The following is a 21,647-nucleotide window of genomic DNA, read 5'->3' on the forward strand; positions in this document are numbered from 1 at the left end:
GGTGGTGTCTTTCCTATCCAGCCCCAGCACTGAGGACTGGACACCAGGGCTTTGTGCAGATCGGGCCTTGGACTTGTCCTATGTAACTGGGATTGTAGGCCTGTACCACCCAGATCCAGTTCACTGTAATTTTAGGAAGTACTCATGGGAAGGAAGGACTGGGAATGTGGTTCAGGGGTAACCTCCCTGTGCCGGGGGGGGGGGGGTAGAGCCAAGGAGCAAGGGGAAAGGAGAGAAGGAAAAGGTTCCGCCAAGTTTTCTGATTTCTGGGTAGCTAGGCTGGACCTCACACACTCTTGGAATTAGCTAGCCACAGGCTAGTCTTCATTGAGCCAGAAATGTCAGAGGCATCTTGGGGTTGGAATTCATACCAAGTTTATTGAGTCCATGTTCTTTCCATAGCAATACCCAACACTATGGAAGCTTATTCTGGTTCTTAAATAATAATAATAATAATAATAATGACAAACCAGGATATACACACCCCAGTGCCTTCAAAAGGAGAAAATGTAGGTCAGCATCTTCGCCACCACTCCATGCGGCCTAAGATCCTGGCAAAAAACTAGTAACCGCAGGCCCATCCCTTTCCACTTAAACTCCCACTACCTTCCCATAGCTTCCAGCTTCAGTGAGAAAAACCGGCAAGGAAAGGACTCTGTCTTCCTTTCTGCCCCGGCGTCTGAATTACACTTAAGACTTTACTGACAAACATACATCAGCCTCTGCTCCCACAAGGGCAGCGGCGGAAGCCAAGCAGGGACTCGAAGTCTGCTTCACGCATCATTGACAGAACCAACCCTGTTCCAATTGCTGAAGTCTTAAGAGCAGCAATGACCTAGAAATCGACAGTGGGGGGTTGGGGGTGGGGGGAGAGCTGAAGGAAAGTAACAAAACAGTATACAGAAAGCCCTGTTTCCAGATGGGGAGGTGGGGAGGAGACGAGGTAGAGAGGGGGAAGGAACTTGGCCCCTTTGAGTCTGCAAATGCAATCTTGGCCAGAAGCCAGGGAGGATGCACCTCCGTCCCACCGAGAGTCAAACCGTGTTCCTGACTCAAGCCCTACAGTTAGAGGAAGGCGCCAAGCCTCAAACACAGCAAGGCGGGGAGGCTGCTCCGTTTTGGGCAGGATCCTACTATGGACGCAGAACAGACAGCAGCTGCCCACAGTGTGGAAACAAACTGTAAAGCAGTCACGTCTCTTAAGGCTGCAGGATCCAATAAAATGTAATTTAAATCAAGCTTCACATCTGTTCCCAATCCCATTCGGCCTCTGCTTCCCATCAGACTTCGGACAATCTTAACAATCCTGCTCGTTAACCATTCCAGTCCCAGGCACTTCCCAAACTTCGGGGGAGAGTCTTGCCCCTGCACTCTAGTAAATGCGGGAGCGCTCAACATCCAAGTCCCTATCTACAGCCTCTCCCGCCACACACAGCAGCGGGGCAGTGTGCATCTCAGAGGGCTCACTGCCCTCCCCTCCCACCTGCTGTGGTTCGGATCACTTTACAAGGATACAGTGGGCAGGCTGAATGAAAGAGTGGCCAACACATCTCCTGTACCCATATCAAATTCCCAGACTCAGGGCCGGATCAGAGGATCAGACGACGAGGCCTTGCCTGGAGAAATGCAAAGGCTCAGGCTGTTCATACCACGCGCCGTTTGCTCCCAAGAATTTAGCCAGGTACTCAAGGAGCAGCAACTGCCCCCCAAACAAGTCGGACCTTCCTGCCCCTTCCCTCAAAACCACCTTTGCCTGGCCCACACTTTTCAAAGCAGTGTTACAATAGTGCCCTCTGGTGTCCCTGTCACGAACTGCCACTTAACGCTGCAGGAAATCAAGCTCCTGTAGGGAGCCTAGAGAGATGGGTTCAGATGAGAATCCACCCTGAACTGCATCCTATTGAAACAATGGCTCCATCTGAGGGAAGTTAACACTGTGGGGAATCGAGAGGCTATTTCCACGTGTTCTTTTTAACTTTTGTTGTCGTTGTTTCGTTTCGTTGTCTCTGTAGACCAGGCTGTCCTGGAACATGTCTGGAACAGAGACCCCCCCTGCCTCTGTCACCCGAGGGCTGGGATTAAAGGTGTACAGCCCCAAGGCCTGGTGAAGGTATTTTCCTATTAACCTCTGAAAACGTAAACTCCTACAGCGTGTGGCTGCTTAAAAAGGCAACCAACACAGGCCCATGAAATGGCTCGAAGGATAGGCGCCTGCTGCCATGTTTGATGGCCTGAGTCCAGTCCCTGCAGTCCACACCGTAGAAGGTAAACGACTCCGGCAGCTTGACCCTGGTATGAACACCACGGCACCTGTGTGCTTGAAAACCCACAAAGACAACAAACGCAGCCCAAACGAACCAAACTTGAAAATAAATATATTCACAATCTGTAGTTACACTCTCCTTGTCACCCCCATACTGGCGGGGAGCGCTGGAGAATCGTCCACCCGTCTTTAGAAAGTCCGGTGCAGCAGCACCTGTCACATGTATGGAGCGTCCTCTGCACAAAACGTCCTTTGTGTTTCCCATGTAGGCTTGTGTATTTTTCTGGATCATTCCGTTTCATCCTTCTAAACCTCAAAGTTCTTTACAAAATACACCCTTTGTAGACAGAGGTAATATACATACGAATTCTTCAACACAAGTCTGTACACACTTGCAGATACCGTGCTCAGGAAGGGAAAAGTACTGAATGTTGCTTTAAAAGGGGTCATTGCTTTTACTTTTTACAGTCTTGTGTAGTCCAGGCCAGCTCAAACTCACTATGTAGCAAAGGATGGCCTCGAACTCCTGACTCGGTTTCCCAAGCGCTGGGAGCACAGGCATCCGCCATCACACCCAGCACTCGGTCATTTTTATGGGTAAAAACAGTAAGAGCCAAGGACATTAGCCAGTGCTAACACTCAGGAGTTCATACACTAAAATTTACTGGTGCAGAGTAAAAAAGGCCGTAACTGTTTCCGAACGACCTTACTAAAACGAAGACCCACCCTGGCTGCAAACGCCAGCGGGACGCTTGCAGGCGCCCTAAGGAAGAGAACCGTTCAGGGCAGCCCGGCATCGAGGATGTTCCCAATGAAAGCCTTGCCTTTTAGGACATGCTCTATCTCCTTTTCTTCAATCTTCAGCGACACCTGCAGAGAGAAAAGGACTTTCCGTGATGAAGAGCACACGCGCTCACAGGCATACACAGTCACCCCCCCCATCACAGTCCACTCTCCTCAGACCGGCAGGTTAACCGCTGCCGTCCTCAATGGCCCGAATCGCACTGCCCCGTCCTCACATCTTAAGCCCTACCCGGCAGAACTATTCACTTCTAGTCTTTACTTTGGCAAAAGACAGCACGGTTAAAAGCAGGGACTCCTGTACCTTGGTGAGGCGGCTCTCCTTGTTTTTCTTCAGTCCCACAATGCCCCTGGATTCCAGGAGTCCAGAAAGGGACAAACACTCAGACTGGTCTACGGCTGCCACCTGCTGTTTACGACAGACGCTACTGTAGGCTTCGTATAACTGCGGGGAAATGAGGGAGAACAAATCTCACTTAAAAGCCACATCTCATAACCTTACGGATTGAAAAACAAAAGTAAACCCAGAAACCATGTCTTGAGTTACCCGAATATCCCCCCCACCCGGTTTCACTGAACCCTCGAGTAGGCAACAGACCTTCGGTGCCCCAAATACTTTTTATGATTATCCTTGAAAAGATTCATTCTGTGTGTTTTGCTGGCACGTATTTATGTATGTACACCACTTTCATGCCTGATGCCCACGGAGGGCAGAAGAATTGTCGGAGCCCCTGGAGCTAAAATTACAGATGGTTGTGAGCCACCGTGCGGGCGTTGGGAATGGAACCCCGGTCTTCTGCAAGAGCAGCAATTGCAATTGACGGTCAAGTTATCTCACTCGAAGGTAGAACTTAGGAATGGGGCTCTATGCAAGTTCGGTGGGAAACACAGAGACGAGACAAAGATGGGTTCCATACAGCCCTGGCAGGCAACCGTACTGGCTCTGCCTCCTAGGTGCCAGGATTACTCATTATATCACCACATCTGGCTAACGGTCAACTCGCTGCCTCTGCCTCCCAGCGTTTTGTTCTTAAAGGCACGGGCCACCACTGCTTGGCCTTAGCTCATGTTTTTGAGATGATGCCTCACTACTGTGTAGTCTTGGTTGGCTTAGAACCCACTATGTAGACCAGACCAGCTCAAATGTGCAAAAGTTCCACCTGCCTCTGCCTCCCAAGTGCAGCGGAGCCTCGGCTCTACCTGCCGAGCCTCGAAGCTTACCTTCCCCAGGGTGACCTCTTTGATTTTTAGCCGCTTGGTCAAGAGCAGCAAAGAGCAAACCAAGATCTTCTGCTGGAGAGGAAGGGAATCCTGTGTGTTTTCTTGGCTCAAAGTCACCCTGTTACCATCAACTCCCGAAATGACTTGGGATATGTGAGCGAGACCGACACGCTTGGGAACCGGCGACTCGCAGGGTGATTTACCTGCAACGTAAATAAGCAAGACTTAATATTTAATTCCTTCCTTCCTTCCTTCTCCTCTGAGACAGGGTCTCTTGGGTAGCTGCTCTCGAACTCTGTCCTCTGCTCTGCCTGCCTCTGTCTCTTGAGTGCGAGGATTAAAGGTGTGCGCCACTACCGCCTGGCGCTTTATTCCATTTCTAAAATACGGCCTGTATATGCGTGGAGCTGCACAACACAGGTTTCAGCTAAAAGAGACCCACGTGCCCACGTGACAGCACAGCAGAGGTAGTTTCTGGGGTGGACGATGAGGGGAAAGGCAGTCCCAGAAGGCAGGATTGCCTTTTCTCTGGGAAATAAAGTTCCATTTATCTTGTCCTTTAGAATGTAGTTTAATGTTGAGAAGACAATTAATCTACCCTCCTGAAAAGGCAAGAACCCGGACAGATGCCGACAAGGACGGCTAAGCGTCCCAGAGGCTGTCTGGGGACGAAGCCTGGTGCTCCAGCACTTGCCTTGTGCAAAGCCCCTCAGCCGATCCTCGGCCTAAAACTCTGAAGCAAAGCCCGATAGCAAAAGGAACAGTTGGGGAAATCATCTAATATTTGGAATCAAGTGGGCGGGTAAGCATGGCTAGTAAGTCAGTCCTGGCTTAGGCCCCACACTCCAGATGGCTTTCCCAAATGACCTCTGAGGTTCCCTCACGTGTCCAAACTATTCTGTAAGACACTTGAGAAAAATGTCGGGGGCTAGCCTAGCGTGTAGCGCCCTCCCCAGAGCTGGAGGCTGGGAACTACAGTGAACGCACACGGGCCGTGGTGGCCCCACCGCTTGGAGAAGCGCAGCTGCGGGAGAGGCAGGATTTGCTCTCTAACAACCTATGCCTGCAGTTACTTCCTGAGGCCGCCTGCAGTTGCCCCACAACAGCTTCTATTGCTTTACCACAAGCAGGAAGCTGCAGAGGGCTAATAGAGAAACCAGAGCTCACGGATCGAGTAGCAGAAGTTCTACGATAAAAGGAACTCGGGGAGTCTATCCTTACTCCCTCCCCACACAATGGCAAGGTCCCTTCTAAAACAATCCCAGCGCGACACCTATCCCATCGGTCTGTTTCATGACTTAAGAGTCGCGTCTACGTTCCTGTGCTGGCCTTGAACTTGTACTGGGTGCTCGGATCTCGGGTATGGCCCGCCACCCTTGCCGTCTAGCCAACTTCTTGTTGCTTGTCTTCAATGCTGGGGAACCGAGTTATTTCTGTGCATTAGAAAGTCCCTCATATTTAGTGGAAGTCACCGTTGCTAAAGCTTTCTATATAGCCAGCCTCCCACCCCCAGAAGTCAAAAGACAGGAAGTAGCTCATTCCCATAACCTACACCAGGAACCTGGGAGCTCTTTTAGCAGCGTGCGCCAGTGCTGACCCCAGGGCCACTGACGAGCCTGGGTGTTATTGCTAGGGGAAGGGAGCCTGTAAGGATGGAGTAACCTACAGACAGAGAAAACAGTCTACACATTGGTATACACTGCCTATTCACTGCCCAAGCACTAATTTGGGTTACCGTTTGAAAGCCTTTAAACGGCTTCTTCCAGTAAATTCTGACGAGGAAGTTTCTATTCTGAACTCCCAACCAGAAGACACAAGTCAGCCCTCCCTGTTTCTAAAGACTAACGCTGGACACCTAACACTGCTAAGGATATGGTTTGCAGCTGAGTGACATCCCCCAGCGAAGAAAAGGGAAACCAGCCTTGTCCGTGACAGCCCCGGGGTCTGTGCTCTGCCTCGCAGACTGCCCTGAGGTGAACTCACGATCTGCGTGCTCCCTGAAGCTTTCTTCCTTTCTCCCCTTTACTGACCAGGCATTACCTTCCACCACAGAACCACCTAAAGGGCACCAGACATACCCAGAGCCTAGGAAAAAACCTTAGTCCTCCAGCCCCACCATTCACGAACACCCCCTGGGAACTCATTTCTAGTACTGCATAGACTGACCCTGGCAGGCAAGACTGCAATGAACCAGATGAAGCCACACCCTGCTCCCTCTTGTATCGGCTGTGGGAAGGGAGATTTAACTGTGTCTTTCCCCCTCCTCAGCAAGGTAACTGTTTAGAAAGGCGGACAGGAAGCAGGTAAGCTACTCACATTCGGAGAGTGGTTTGAGGACTGTCTGGCTCCTGACATCCGACTCCACAATTTCAATAGCTCGCCTATGAAAAAAAGATTTCTAAAATTAATTTAGTTTGGGCCAAACCAAATATCACACCAAGCCACCATACCCCAAAGCAGGCACATTAACTAAAAAGACATTTTTAAAAAATTAAGAGGTTGGGGATTTAGCTCAGTGGTAGAGCGCTTGCCTAGGAAGCGCAAAGCCCTGGGTTCGATCCCCAGCTCCGGAAAAAAAAAAAAAAAAAAAAATTAAGGACCCAGGTTGGAGAGATGGCTCAGTGGTTAAGAGCACCGACTGCTTTTCCAGAGGTCCTGAGTTCATCCACATGGTGGCTCATGACCATCTGTAATGAGATCTGATGCCCTCTTCTGGTGTGTCTGAAGACAGCAACAGTAAACTTATATACATAAATAAACCATTAAAAAAAATTAATGTCCCTTACAAGTTTGGTGCCCAGCACCCACAACAGGCAGCTCGCTCAACCACCCGATGCCCTCTTCTGGCCATCACAGGCACTGCATACACATATAATAGACAGTCACAGCATACATACACACAGCTAAAACAGTAAATATTAAGAGGCCAGTTTACATAGTGAGTTCCAGACCAGTCAGTTACCCAGGAGACCCTGCTTGAAAATAAACTGGGTTATGTTGTAGCCTAAGAGAGACTTATCTACCTTTAAAATAACAACTCTAGGAATTTAGGAAACACTGCTACTCTTCTCGCTTTTACAGATGTCAGGTAGGTTGTCATACACTGAGCCAATAACATTTTAGATGAGGAAAAATGTCTTGGGTAGCCAGGGTATACAGTGTGGGGCTGGACAGCACTCCCACCCAGCAGACCCAAAAGGGGAGTCGTCAGATATAGGAGGACACGTGTTGGCTAATCTTGCTGGCCTGCTGCATGGTCATCACTCACAGCTGTCGTTTTTCTCAAGTAAGTTTGCTGACTAGGGAGAACTCTCAGTCTAGAGCACACCATCTAGCAACAGGAAGAGCTTCCTCTCCCACTGTTCTTTCTTAAGTGCTTTGCCCACAGGAGGCCAAGGGCAGACCTGGATCTTCTGTAAGGCAATAGGGGTAAGTTGGACCAGCGGGCCAGCACAGCAGAGGATCATTTTAATGGACCCAGTGCCCCTACTGGGAGGAAGAACTTTCATCAGTCAGCACAGAGGCTTTCCCCAGCAGGAGGAGCCGGGGGGGACAGAAGAGAGAAAGAGGTCTAGGGTAGGACTTGGGGGACCACCAACTGGAAGAAGGAAGGGGTGCCTACAAAAGCAAAGGAAAGAAGAAAGTCTGAAGGCAAAAGGTGGTTCAGGTCCATAAATAAACCTGCTTGAGACCAGCGGATGGAAAAGCAAACTCGCGTCTTTTTTAATACAAATGTAATTAACCAATCTATAATCACCACGGGGAGTGCTGGCAACATCTCATTTGCTTCTCCCTCCGTAGGTAATGGACTGATAATGTCTCAGACATTAACGCGGTGGAAACCCAGCGCTCCCCACTGAGAGACGAGTCCTCTTTTCCGAGCTCGGAAAGAGGCAGAGTGGAGCCTCTTAAGTCATATTCATCTGGGCGACACCAGATCATTAACATCTCCTTTTTTTTTTTTTTTCTCAATAAAAAGTCAACCGCGCCATAACTCACCTGCAAACATCCAGCGCTTTCCGGATGTCCCCCGAGACAGCAGACACTTTGCGGGCACAGAACTGAATCGCAGCACTGTCCAGAACCTGGTCTTTTGATACCTGCGGACGAGACCCAGGAGATGATTGAGTCAGGCTTAGTTAACGCTGGCCCGAAATCCTAACTACCAGGAGACTACAGCAGGAGGATCTAAAGTCAACACAGCGAGACTCTGTCTCAAATAAATGCATAGTAAATAGGAATGCAAAATAAAGAGAGCTCAGCACAAAACACTTACTAGCACGAGAGACCTCGTGAATCCCGGTACTGGTAATAAATAAAACAGGGACTGAACTCAGGCCATCAGAGCCAGCAGTGACCAGTAAGTGCCTTTACCCATGAAGCCACCACACTGGCCCGGGCTGCACTGTTTAAAAGCCATTAAGGAGTCATGAGCCCTCTAATTCCCACTCTTATTTCGATAGTGAAGCGGCCAATAAGCGAAACCACGTGCAGAAATTCACATAAAAATGTTCTCTCATTTTGGTCTGTAGGCGCTTGCCACACCATTAATAAAGCGATCAGATTGGAGTCTTTTAAACCTATTGTTAGCGTCCCATCGCGGAGAGCATCCCCGCAGCAGAACTTGGCCCAGCGTCGGCACTCACCTGACTAAGCCTATCCTGCAAGATCGCAGCTATCTGATTCCTGGTGTAAGGTGGGAAGTTCAGTAGCTTCGGCTTACAGCCTTCTCTAGCTTCAAGTCTCGGCAGAATTCTGTCCGTGAGATCCAGGGTATTAGCAATACCTGCGAAGGTAAATAACAATTACCACCAGCAGCAAAATCATCCTAGAAGGAAACTAAGCCCCCTAAGACTCCCAGGCTTAACCCAGCGTTTCAATGGTTGCTTCTGCTTGCCCCATACCCCACGCTGGAAGGTGAGGTGGACCTAGTAGGTAAGATATAGTACTTAGGCGGGGATAGTCGCTCATAGTCCCAACACAGGAGACCGAGACAGGAGGATCATGGATTTGAGGCTACCCTGAACAAGGGATCTTGTCTCCAGGAAGAAGGGGTTGAAAAAGAGAGCGGGCAGGCAGACTTCTGCTGAATTCTAGGCTAGCCAGGGCTGCAGTGAGACCCCCATCTTAAAAAATAAATCTATTGAGCCAGGTGCGGTGGTGCCCCCACTTTGATCACAGCTCTTGGGAGGCAGGCAGATCTGAGTTCAAGACCAGCCTGGTCTACAGAGCTAATTCTAGGACAGCCAGGGCAAGGCAGAGAAACCCTGACTGGAACATCAAAACAAACCAAAAAAGCAAATCTATTGTTTCAGAATGCGGTATTTTGCGCTTCTCTTTAGAGCACATACGGGAGGAGAATGGAGGCCAGGGCTTTGTGCATGCTAAGCACATGCTCTACCGGCAACTCACACCCCTCCCTGCCTATATGTCACTTTGCACGATTGTGTGTTGTATGTACACATGTGTATTTGCACTTCCGTGTGTGTGTGTGTGTGTGTGTGTGTGTGTGTGTGTGCGCGCGCGCGCGCGGAGCCCAAGTTGGTGTCAGATGTTCTCCTTTAGGGCTCTGCACCTTATTTTTTGAGTCAGGATCTCTCATGCTAATGCAGCAAGAACCTTCTTGCCCAATGAGCTATCTCTTCAACAGCAGCAGTACTACTACTACTACTACTACTACCACCACTACTATTAGTAGTACTACTACTACGCCCTAAATCATGCTCTTCCTGCTTCCTCCTCCTGTGGTGGCTGGCTTCTTTGTCACTTTTTTATTCAGACCTAACAAAATCAATGTGCCTTATATTAACTTACTCTACCACAGTAACTTTCTTATTTTGCTAAGACAGAAAGCCAGCTCATGATAGGTCTGTAACTTCAGTTTAGGGGATCAGATGCCCTCTTCTGGCCTCCATGGGTATCAGGGACCCAAGCAGGGAAGAACTGCATCCCCGGGCAAAACACCTATGCACATAAAATAATGAGAGGAAACTAAGGTGCGCAGGGAAACGTCACAGCTCAGTGGATTAAACACTGGCTAAGTACACACGAGGAGCTGGGTTCAGATCCTCAGAAGCCAGGGAGCCAGTGAACTCCAGGTTCAGCAAAAGACTCGGCCTCAGTAAATAAAAAAACTGACAGTGAAGAACTGGAGAGATGGCTCAGTGGTTAAGAGCACTGACTGCTCTTCCAGAGGTCCTGAGTTCAATTCCCAGCAACCATATGGTGGGATAAATAAATAAATCTTTAAAAATAAAAACTTGGGGTTGGGGACTTAGCTCAGTGATAGAGCGCTTGCCTAGCAAGTGCAAGGCTCTGGGTTCGGTCCCCAGCTCCGAAAAAAAGAAAAGAAAACAAACAAACAAAAAAACAAATAAGCAAAAAAACCACAAACTTGACAGTAAAAAAATGAAGACCCGAGACGTCAACCTCTGTACACACAACATTCACATATGTCACAAGCTGAACAGACTTGAGACGATTAACAAAGTGTCACATTAACGACCAAGCACTAACCAATGAGCACCAGTCGGGAATTGCTTAACCACGGCCACTCAAACAGTGTGTATAACACATCCTGGCCTTTGCTGTCCAGCTGATCCATCTCGTCCAACACCAACACACTACATAGAAAGAGACATCGTTAGTACCCGTCATATCCTCAACCTTCCAAGGCTTGATCTGAGCTAACCTTAGGATGCTTGCCTGAGGTTGGTAACACAACAGCCCTCATCACTAACTGGTATCGTCCAACTGTTTTCAAGGAACTCGCTTAAAAACAGTTACACTTTAAACTAGGCTTGGCAGAAATGATACACGCCTTTAATTCCAGCACTCAGGGGGCAGAGGCAGGCAGATCACAGTGAGTTTAATACTGGCCTGGTCTACAGTGCTAATTCGAGGACAACGAAGGACACACAAAGGAAGCCCCGTTTCAAAACAAAACAAACAAACCAAAAAAAAAAAAAAAAAAAAAAAAAAAAAAAAAAAAAAAAAAAAAAAAAAACCAAAAAACACACCCAAAACCAACAACAACCCAAAAAACCCAACCCAACCCAAACAAAACAGTTAAAATTTAAACTCAATAATCAGAAAGAAAGCACAGGGGCTGTGGGTGTGACGGGGTGCAGTACGCTTATCTAACACACACAGAGCCCTGGCTTCCAGCCCCAGCACCATCAATAAATAAGTTAGAATGTTCTGAAAATTAAGTTCTTTCCCGGGGTAACACCTCGCAGATTTCCACTGAGCATCCCGCAGCAGAGAAACACTCACATCATGGGGCCCCTCTCGGCTGTCAAGTGCTTTTCCAGCTTTCTCATCAAGTCCTTCCCGGCGGGTCTGCAGAGTTCCTCCCGACCAATCTCCTGAGCAATGGCTGGGAACACGGCCTGAGCATTCCTCAGGGACATGCAATTCAGCATGATAGTTTTAAAGCCTTTCACTTCCTTCTAGGTTAAAGAGAAAAAAAAAAAAAAAAAAAAAAGATGCAAACATGGAAACATGGGAGGTAAGTTGGCTTCAGACAATAACTTCCTCAAACCTGACCAGGTCTCTGAGAGCTAACAGGACACAAGAGCGAAGCTCTGCTTTCTTTGGAAAGACTCATAGCCTGAAACAAAATGTCTCACTTTTAGGAAGCATCCGATCTCTTAATCATGTATTCTTTCTTAACCCTTAAGAGTCAATTGTTGGGGGTTGGGGATTTAGCTCAGTGGTAGAGCGCTTGCCTAGCAAGCGCAAGGCCCTGGGTTCAGTCCCCAGCTCCGGAAAAAAAAAAAAAAAAGAGTAAATTGTTGGGGGCTGGAGAGATGGCTCAGAGGTTAAGAACACTGGCTGCTCTTCCAGAGGTCCTGAGTTCAAATCCCAGCAATCACATGGTGGCACACAACCATCTGTAATGGGATCTGATGCCCTCTATAGAATAAATAAATTAAAAAAAAAAAAAAAAAAGTCAATTGTTGGGGCTGGAGAGATAGCTCAGTGGTGGCTGCTTTTCCAAAGGACCTGGGTTTAATTCCCAGCACCCATATAGCCGTGCACAATTGTCTACAACTCTAGTTCCAGGGGACCCAACATTCTCACACAAACATACATGCAAGTAAAATGCCAATGTGTGGGGACACACACATGCAAACATACATAAATATACACATAATGTTTCAGCAAAAGTGTCCATAATTCAGATTCTTAGCGTACCTTGAAGTCCTGCAGAATCCGGCTTAAACAGGCAGTTTTCCCAGTTCCAGGAGCACCAGAAAGGTAGAGACTCCCAGCTTTTTTCCCACAGATGTGCTCCTTCAGGAAATCCCTGATGACACCCATCTCCTGTTCTCTGGCAGGCAGCCGGTCCGGGACAGCTGTATTCAGGACAAGCTTTGCCTGTTGATAGCAAGTGCCTGTGCCGGAATAAAGGTCAGTTAAGACACAGCCAAAGGTGACCGGGTTTCATTCGGATCCACCAGCATAGTTCATGATGGCTAGGTTACCACATAAGGACTCACCTTCCTGCTTGAACAGTCGCATACACGTGGATTCCTTCTCTGGTGGGCATTTCTGCTCAGGATTTGTTTCGCTCTCTTGACCTCTTTGAGCGGAGGAAAGTATCTGGTGCTGGGGAACTCTGTCTTGTTCTTTTGGGGCGGAAGCCTTAACTGCCAGCTCATCATCGAATATTAATCTGCATCCCTTCCGGGTATGTGAGCGAGGGGGGCCGTTTTCCTTCCTGCCCAGCTTGGGCGGAGAACAGGGAGATAAATGGGGAGTGTTGCACAGATTGTCATCACCTGAAACACAGAGCAGAACTCGCTCACTCACTGCAATGCTGTCACCCCCCAAAACACTAACTGCAGAATGTGGTCCTTCATAGGAGGACAGGAAAGAACTACAGACATCTCCCACATCTGGAAAGAGGTGGTTTCTTTCTTTGTTGAGACAGGATTTCTCTGTGTAGCCCTGGCTATCCTGGTAACCCAGATGCCCCCGCAGTCACAAAAGATCTGCGTGCCTCTGCCTCCTGAGTACTAGGATTGGAGGTGTGCACCACCTGCACCACCACCACCACCACCACCACCACCACCACCACCGACAAGAGGTGAATTTCTACCTGAGTCAGAACCACCGAAGAAACTTCTCACCAAGGAGCAAATGTGGCCACCAGATGGCGCCCCTGAATCTTATCGTTTGGTAGTTCTAGTGGGGTGAAACTGTAAGGTTGTTTTAAAATAGAACTCCTCAACCTTGGCAGGAGAGACCTGACATCTCGGGGTAAAGAACTTCCCTCTCTGGGAAGCTGTTTGTGTGCACTGTTGAATGTCCAGCAGACTTGTTAGCTTTTACTCACTGTTCCAATACCATCCCCTCAACTGGAACAAGCTGCAGATAAGGCCAAACCACCCCCCACTAACAAGATGCTCTCTGTACACAACGAGGAGTATCCACCAATACAACAGTACAAAAGCTCAGTCCGGACACACAGAGCTGGTGGTGCAGCACCTCCTAGCATCCCTTAAAATCCAGCAGCTGCGCCATCACCACACACAGTATGCATGGCAGTTCGAGAAGGACCTCAAGTTTGAGGCAATCCCGGGCTACAAAGTGAGTTCCAGGCCAGCCTGAGTTAGAGAACATTTCTTTAAAAAAAAAAAAACAACAACAACAAAAAACAACAACAAAAAAACAACAAAGCAAAAACAAACAAAAAAACAAAAAACCCCACAAAAACAAAACAACAAGAACAACAAAAAAAGAGACATCAAAAAATGGAAATGATAGTTAAGTACTATTTGAAAACAAAAACAGGGCTGGAGAGATGGCTCAGACGTTAAGAGCACTGACTGCTCTTCCAGAGGTCCTGAGTTCAATTCCCAGCAACCACATGGCGGGTCACGACCATCTGTAATGAGACCTGATGCCCTCTTCTGGTGTGCCTGAAGACAGCAATAGTGCACCCACATACATGAAATAAATATATTTTTTTTAAAAACGAAAAACAAAAATAATAAAAAAATTAATGATCTCATCTAATTGTTTTTTTTTTTTTCCTTTCTCAAGACAGGGGTTCTCTGTGTAACTCAGGCTGTCCTGAAACTCACTCTGTGGACCAGGTTGGCCCCAAAACTCAAGAGATCCACCTGCCTCTGCCTTCTAAGTGCTGGGGTTCGAAGTGTGCTCACCACCTCCCGGCTTATTTTGTTGCTTCTTAATTTCACAAGTATGCAGGCAAATCTCACAACATTATAACTTCACAGAAAATTTAAAGGACAGAACCAAGGAAATGAAGATCAAACCTAGGTTCCTCAGCAAATGGTCCCAGTGAGTTGTCGACTTAACTGTGAAGTTCAGTACACACTTGGCAGCCATTATGAAAACAAATACAGCCCAGGCTTTAGGGGACAGGCATCTCCGCACAGAGGTAAGAAAGGCTGACAGCTCAGTCATAGTCGCACTCGCAGAGTGGAAAGCTTACCCAAACGTTTTCGGGGACTGAGAGGCAGAATTTTTATGTCCGCACATGGAGTGGTGGGTACAGGCTGGACGTTTCTAAGTTTTACTTCACTGTCACGGGAGTTTGTCTTGCTCAGGGTCTTAGATTGCTTCTTTTTCGGAAAGTCGATGGTAGCTTGTGTCTGGGATCGGGTTTGAGGCATGATGGCCACACAACTGGATACAAAGAAGAATCAGGAAAAGCAAAGAGAAAAACACACAGAGCTTACTTTATACTGGGGACCAGCACTCCATGTCATGTTAACATAGCATTTTTAACATTTCCTGCCTCCAGTACTAATCTATGTAAAAGTGTAACATCGGTCTGCCTAGTACGCGTAACATTCCGTTATACACATATTACACACTTCAGTCTTACCATACCTCAGAGGTAGAAACTATTAGCCCTCTCTTAAAGAGATAATCACAGAAAACCACGGCTATCCTGGTCATCCAGGGACCAGAACCCAAGTTCTTACACTTGAGCGATGCCAGAAGTTTATCTCCAGTAATTTCTATAATACTTCTAGTTCCTTCACTCCAGACATGCGAGACGTCTTTAGCACTAGTTTAGTTCCAGACATTTAGGCTCTCCCAAGTCCAGGCAGTGCAGCTCCGTCCTCCCCTGCAGAACTAGCCAGCACTCCACAAAGCTCTCAACCCCACCCTACACCATTTCCTCCCAGCAGCTCTCTGCTCCTTCCCAACACTCCATGCTCGAACCGCTTCTAGAGCTCACAACGCCCTCCCTGACCCAGCCTCAGACCTCAGGCGATTTCCGCTCTCCACCGGCCTTGCTCGGACCAGGCTCAATTCTGTGGGCACCAGACCTCACGGAGCTTTGCACTCTTCAGGAATGTGTCGCTCGGTGCACGCTCCCCTGATCTCGATCAGAACCGCAAGGACTCTCCGGCCACAAGGTCCACAGCTGCTGCAAAGTCAGCTCGCGCCAAATTCGCTCCACCTCAGCGTTCTCCTCTCCCGCCAAAGCCCAGTCAGGATTCTGATTAGTTGTCACTAATCACCACGCCTTCGCCGGTGGCAGTTGGCAGCCAATAGGACAGCCCCAGGTCTCAGAGCCCAACAGAAGCCACACCCACTCTTCCAGGAGGGCGTTAACTTCAGAGACCTCGGAGGAAAGGCGCGCGCTTGCGACCACGCCACGCCGCAAGGCCTGGCGGGAAGTGTAGTTTTTGCTTCCACGCAGTCTACTTCCGCATTTTTATTTCTACAGGGATATCTTTGTTCCTCGTGTTGCCTAACGTTCTCATTCTCCTGGGCTATCTTTGCTCCTCTTCTCTGCCAAATGTACCTATTTTCATTATTCTGGTGAGCTAGACTTTAAGGGGGCAGTCTTGTATGGCAGAAAGCAAATGAATGCATAAGGTCACAGTTTTCTGAGGGGCTGATGACTTGAACCAGGGTTTGGTGGGGGCAAGTTCTAGACCTATATAAGCAAACTGACATCATCTCACTATTTGTTGACTTGCGCTTGAAAGGTGAGAAGCAAGTCCAACACCAAACGTACAATTTCAAGGTAATACATTCCAAGTGCCTTCTTAACATTAATCTATATACACATCATAGGGAGTAAAATTATGTCCCTTTAATTTGAAAATCTTTTATGGCCAAGCACTAGGGTTTCGGAGCCAGGGAAGACAGTTATTGGAGAGGCAAGCTGAGCATTTAATGAAAAATGTAAATTAGAGCAGTAATTTGCATGCTCTAAGGTTAATAATCCTTGGGTTCTTTTAAAGACCAGAACCCAAATCTAGGTAATGGTGAAGTTTATGGGATTTTGTTGTTTGTTTGTTTTTTGTTGTTATCTTTTTCTTTCTTTTCTTTTCTTTTCTTTTTTTTTTTTTTTAAGACTTTTTTCCTTTTTTTTGTAGCTCTGGCTGTCCTAGAACTACATAGAATAGGCTGGCCTCAAACTCAGAGATCTGTCTGGGTCTGCTTCTCAAGTGCTGGGATTCAAAGAATGCATCATACCTAGCTATAAAACATATCTTTTATTCTCCGATACCAAATAAAATAGACATAAAGCTAGGAATAGGAGAGCAACAGGACAACCATCAGTTAACTTATTTCAAATAGCTGGTAAGAGCTAATGAGTCTTAAGTGTATAGGGCTGAGTTTGGTATTTTACCTCTATCACCTTAATTAGTCTTTATGAGCACCCTAGGCAGTTTTTATAACTAGTTGGAAAAGCTGATATTTGCATTTTAAAGTCTGACAGAAAACTAAACTCTTGACTACTTAATTATGGAGGAGGATTAAAGAGAGTTGGGTTGTAAACAGGTCAAGATGGTGAAGGGGTACATTTTTGTCCAGGTTTTCTAGCAGCCAAGAACTCCAGAAGAAAACAAGCTACAATACAGACCGAGGAGAGGATGCTGTTTTTACCAGGACAATGGAACCTGAGACCTCCTCTAAGGCTCACATCTTTGTAATCTGAGGACCTAAAACCGGCCCACACTGTCTGAAATAGCAATATATGCCGGGTCAGGTTAGGAGATGGTGGCACCTGAGTCACAGGGGAGGGAGCAGGGAAGTTGTGTTTAGTGTGCATATTGCAATCTAAGAAAGCATGCACTCGGGGTTGGGGATGTAGCTCAGTGGTAGAGCGTTTGCCTAGCAAGTGCAAGGCCCTGGGTTCGGTCCCCAGCTCCGAAAGAAAGAAAAAAAAAAAGAAAGCATGCACTCAGTTGTTTGTTTGTTTAAAGGCATCAGCTCAAGAGAAGCTTGCAAGAGTAAATGATGCCTGACAGGCAGAAGGTCAGGACTGACCTGTAAAAGGTTACCTGCTGGAGGCTTCTCCTCCAGTGACCTCACACACACAGCAGTTCATCTCTGTACCTTTGGACCCAGGTTCCTGGCTGGAATGTGTTACTTTCTCTCCCTGGTCAGCCCCTATTAAAGTCTTTCGATAGCCTGCATAGCTTCTTCTTGGTGACTATGATCTACTAGAGTATGGGCTTTGAAGGCAAACCCATTTTCATGTGTAGATTCATAAAGTTCATGACAAATGCTTGCCAGACTAAAGGATGAAAAGGACGTTCTGTCAGGTTCATGTCCACTGTTTGCAGGAATTTTTATGGTTGTAAAGCACATATAGAGTCCTCTAAATCTCCAAGCCATAAACACAGAAGAATAAATTTAACTGTGTAAAAACATCAGTCTGGGCGTCGGTGGTGTTAAAGGCAAAACCCTTCTTGTAATTCTTCTCTGGTGTGGTCAGGATCCTGAGGATACAGAGCACTGAGAAGCAAGAGGAGGGCAGCATCATGGTCTAGTTGAGGTGCAGTTCACGGTCGAGGCCAGGAAATACTTAAGAGGCACGCACACATAGCTGTGCCTGCTCAACCATCACTGAGCAAGCTGGACTTCTTATCACTTAACTCACACAGGGTCACGGAGCAGGAATCAAGTCGCACTGGAAAGACCTGTTTCTGAGCGTGTACAAAGGTACTCCAATGGACCAACTATACTATCTGAGTGAGAGAATTTACCAGGCTACAAGTTGAGGGTCATTTAAGCAAGTGCCATGGGCAGGCTATTAAGTCAGAAAGAACAATAAAATCAATAAATAGTTTATTATTATTCATATTAATAACATAATGGGTCAAATAATCAAGAATTCAGCCACTCTGGTAGTAACCCTTCCCTGGCAGGTTTTTCTAATCTAGATTCCCTGAGAGCATTCCACGCACACATGCACGCACACCCATTATATCTACCTAGATTCCATGAGAGCGATACAGAGACAGACAGACAGACACACCCACTATAAACCCAGAGGGAAGTAACTGGCCGGTCTGCTCTCAGTGAAAGTTCATGTCACATTCAGTGGATTCTGCTGTAGTTACTGTCAGTGGCAAACACAGAGACAAAGAGGCCTGGTTGAATTTTAACACCTAAAATCAAAGCTCAAGAAAACCAACTAAGATTTCTGTTGAAAAGGCAATGAAGATGGCGGTGCACACCTCTGAGCCCATCACCGAAGAAGCAAGAGAGGATCTTTCTGAGTTCATGGCTACTAGCCTGGTCTACAGAGTGAGTTCCAAGTCATCCAGGACTACCTAGGGAAACCCTGTCTTGGAAAACAAAGAGAAATAGACAGCACCCACATACAAATGGATTCACAAGAGGAGGGCCCTGCCTCCACCTTTTCTTCCACTGACTGCGTGAGAATCAGCCTCAAAGCACAGGCAAGGGAAGATAGAATTGAAGGGGTCACAAGGAACAGAACCCATGGAAGGCAATGGGGACTTAAGCAGCAAATACAAAACAGAATCACTGGTCAGCCAGGCCAAAATGGTGGTTTTTAAAACACACAGGCAGAGGCCTTCAGAAAGCTTCGGGTGCTCCTGCCGCACACACCCACACGAGCCTGAAATCAAATCGCCACGCTTGCCCAGAAGAGGAGGCGGTGGGTTTCCTCCTCTCTCCGTGCCATCCCTTGAAACAGTACTGCTCATGACAAAAATACACAGAGCTTTCTTTTTTGCTTTTAAGGTTTAATTCAACCGCACAGAAAGAACCGTACCAAGGAATCCAACCTGAGACCAGATAATACATTTTATGCCAGGGGTGGGGGGATGCAGGGATCCGTGCCATTGAGGAGCGGCACTGTAACCCCAACAAAAACTCCAAAATAAATCACACAATAAATTAGTTTTCAAGGAAACTGACACACATGCAGATGGACACACACGCGGGCACGCACATGCACACACAGCACTCTGGTCTCTCACTCAGTGTTGACTGTTAACTTCCAGGCTGGAAACTGTGGGGAAGGAGATGGGTTAGACATGAAAAAGGGGGGTGCGCTGAGCCCCTCGGTCACCAGGCGAGTAAGACGGAAGACAATCACAGAAGAAACCCACCAAGCTTTAAGGAATGAGCAGAAAGGAAACGGCGGTTATTAAGGAAGGTTTTAATCAATGACGTCATAGAGGGGAGGAAGAAAGCACAGAGATCTAACACAAGTAAAGGCACAATGAACATGGGGTGGAGTGGAACCAGGCCCTTCCTTCAGTTAAATGGTTGCTGTTGCTGTTGCTGTTGCTTTTTTGTTTTTTTGTTTTTGGTTTTGCCTGTGATTGAAGGTGGTTATCTTTTTTTTTTTCCATTTTGTTTTCAAGAAATGATTCTTGAAGGCAGAGTTATAATGGCCTCCTTTCTTCCCTCTCATTCCCTAAATTTGGGTGGTTTAACAGAGTTCCCCAGACCACATAGCTAGAGACTGAGAGTCACAGGGAAAGAAAGCTCACACTGGAATGTGAGGAATCTGGATTTCCGGCTGATGGCAGGTTGGGTTTCCAGGACAGTGCAGTCGGCTATCAAAGGCCTCTCAGGCCCTACACTCCACCCCCAGAGCCCAGAGAACGGAGGACCCTGGAGTCCCATTTCTCCCACACTCCAGAAGCATTCAGCCTACAGATTATTTTCAAGTGATCAGGAGAATTAAAACATACCCCAACCCTGAGTTGCTCTGCAGCAAATTTATTTACAGTTATCCCCGCCCCTCACCTCTCCCTGGAGGTGAGTCCGGGTTTCAAGCTGGGAAGCCATAGGGTGAGGGAATTCCCCTAGGGCAAGGGCCAGTGACGAGTTTCTTTGCCTCTGCTAGGGAAGGGGGCAGGGATAAATTCCTGGTGATGACCGCCTCACGTCCTGAGCTGGGATAGCCCGAGAGGCTCACACTGTGGCCCGGGCTGTGAAAAGGGCAGGGTTCTGCAGCTGCAGCACATCCCAGGAGAGAGGACACCACACCTGGAACATGAAGTACTTTGGTCCAGGTTTGGGGACTGGAGAAGGGGAAGAGGAGCATCTAGTTCATCTGAACATCAGACCACTGCCTGGCTTCGGGCAGGGCAGGAAGAAATAGCTATCAAGTGTTTCCCATTAGGGAAAAATACCATGAAAGCTGCTGACATAGCTTCTGGCTGCTTAGCTGGGTAATGTCTCTCCCCTTTGGGAGGGGACGGGGAGTTAAAGGGACTAAGCAGTAACCTCAACATGAGACCACCCAATCTTCCACCGAAGAGACGACATTCCCACGAGGACATAACGGCTTCAAAGGGGACATTTTCAGTGTTCTCACAGCCCACCCGCCTTAAACCTGTGTTACAAGTTTTGCACAACATACAAAACAGACCAACAATTTGAGGATCACATTCCCATCTTCAATAGCAAATATACACGATAATAAATTTGTTATTAACAGCAGGACCAAATGATGAATAAGGCAAAGACATTTAAGTTAGGTGTGTCACCAACACGCTCAACTGGAGGAGCGAGCTCACTTGGATCTAGACCCAGGCCTTGTTTTGGTGGTTGTTCCACCAGGCAAAGACAATGAGAATATAACCAATACCCACGTGACACAGTCTGATCTGGGAAACAGAAAGGGCGCAGGTCAAGTCGAGGAAGATATCATCAGCCCGAGCAAAAGGCTGGGGTTTGGCTTTATTTGTGAGTAGGTGTGTGTGTGTGTGTCTGTGTGTCTGTGTGTGTCTGTGTGTGTGTATATGTGTGTGTGCGTGTGTGTGTGTACATATATACGCACACATATATTTTTAATGTTCTGTGTTTCAGTAAGGGAAAATTTTCACACTTTGATAACATTGTACAAAAGGCATCAGCTCCCATTTCAACAACAAATGGGAAGACTTCACAGTCAAGTTCAACATTTAGCATCTACCCTGGAACTCTGCCAGTGTTAGCTCTTCTCCCTCTTAGCTCTGTTCACTTCAGGATGCTGGGAGCGGAACTGCTAACAGATTTGAGAAGGATAAATAGTGAACAATTAAAAATCTGGTGAGATCGAACCACTGCCTGTCCCAAGAGTCCAAGTGGTCCAGGAGCTGGC

General features: G+C 47.5%; 1 protein-coding gene across 1 annotated transcript; it reads right to left on the reverse strand.

Annotated features, from left to right (window-relative positions):
* Positions 1 to 2,719: 2,719 nt before the first annotated feature.
* Positions 2,720 to 15,748, reverse strand: Cdc6 (cell division cycle 6). The gene is made up of 12 exons (XM_032914065.1): positions 15,601 to 15,748; positions 14,754 to 14,947; positions 12,790 to 13,071; positions 12,485 to 12,684; positions 11,561 to 11,736; positions 10,802 to 10,908; positions 8,932 to 9,071; positions 8,285 to 8,385; positions 6,602 to 6,666; positions 4,286 to 4,488; positions 3,369 to 3,509; positions 2,720 to 3,133 (listed from the first exon to the last, which is right to left on the reverse strand). The coding sequence occupies exons 2-12, from the start codon at positions 14,932 to 14,934 to the stop codon at positions 3,044 to 3,046; spliced, it is 1,686 nt and encodes a 561-aa protein (XP_032769956.1). The 5' UTR covers positions 14,935 to 14,947; positions 15,601 to 15,748; the 3' UTR covers positions 2,720 to 3,043.
* Between the last annotated feature and the right edge of the window lie 5,899 nt (positions 15,749 to 21,647).

Source organism: Rattus rattus, chromosome 9, assembly GCF_011064425.1.
Source record: "Rattus rattus isolate New Zealand chromosome 9, Rrattus_CSIRO_v1, whole genome shotgun sequence".
Taxonomy (NCBI): Eukaryota; Metazoa; Chordata; class Mammalia; order Rodentia; family Muridae; genus Rattus; species Rattus rattus.

Coding starts and splice junctions, on each gene's coding strand:
- Cdc6 (XM_032914065.1), bottom strand. CDS start 14,934: ATGCCTCAAACCCGATCCCAGACACAAGCTACCATCGACTTTCCGAAA. Junction 13,072..14,753: donor CAGTCCCCGAAAACGTTTGG/GTAAGCTTTCCA, acceptor TCTGTGTTTCAG/GTGATGACAATCTGTGCAAC. Junction 4,489..6,601: donor CCTCAAACCACTCTCCGAAT/GTGAGTAGCTTA, acceptor TTTACGTTGCAG/GTAAATCACCCTGCGAGTCG.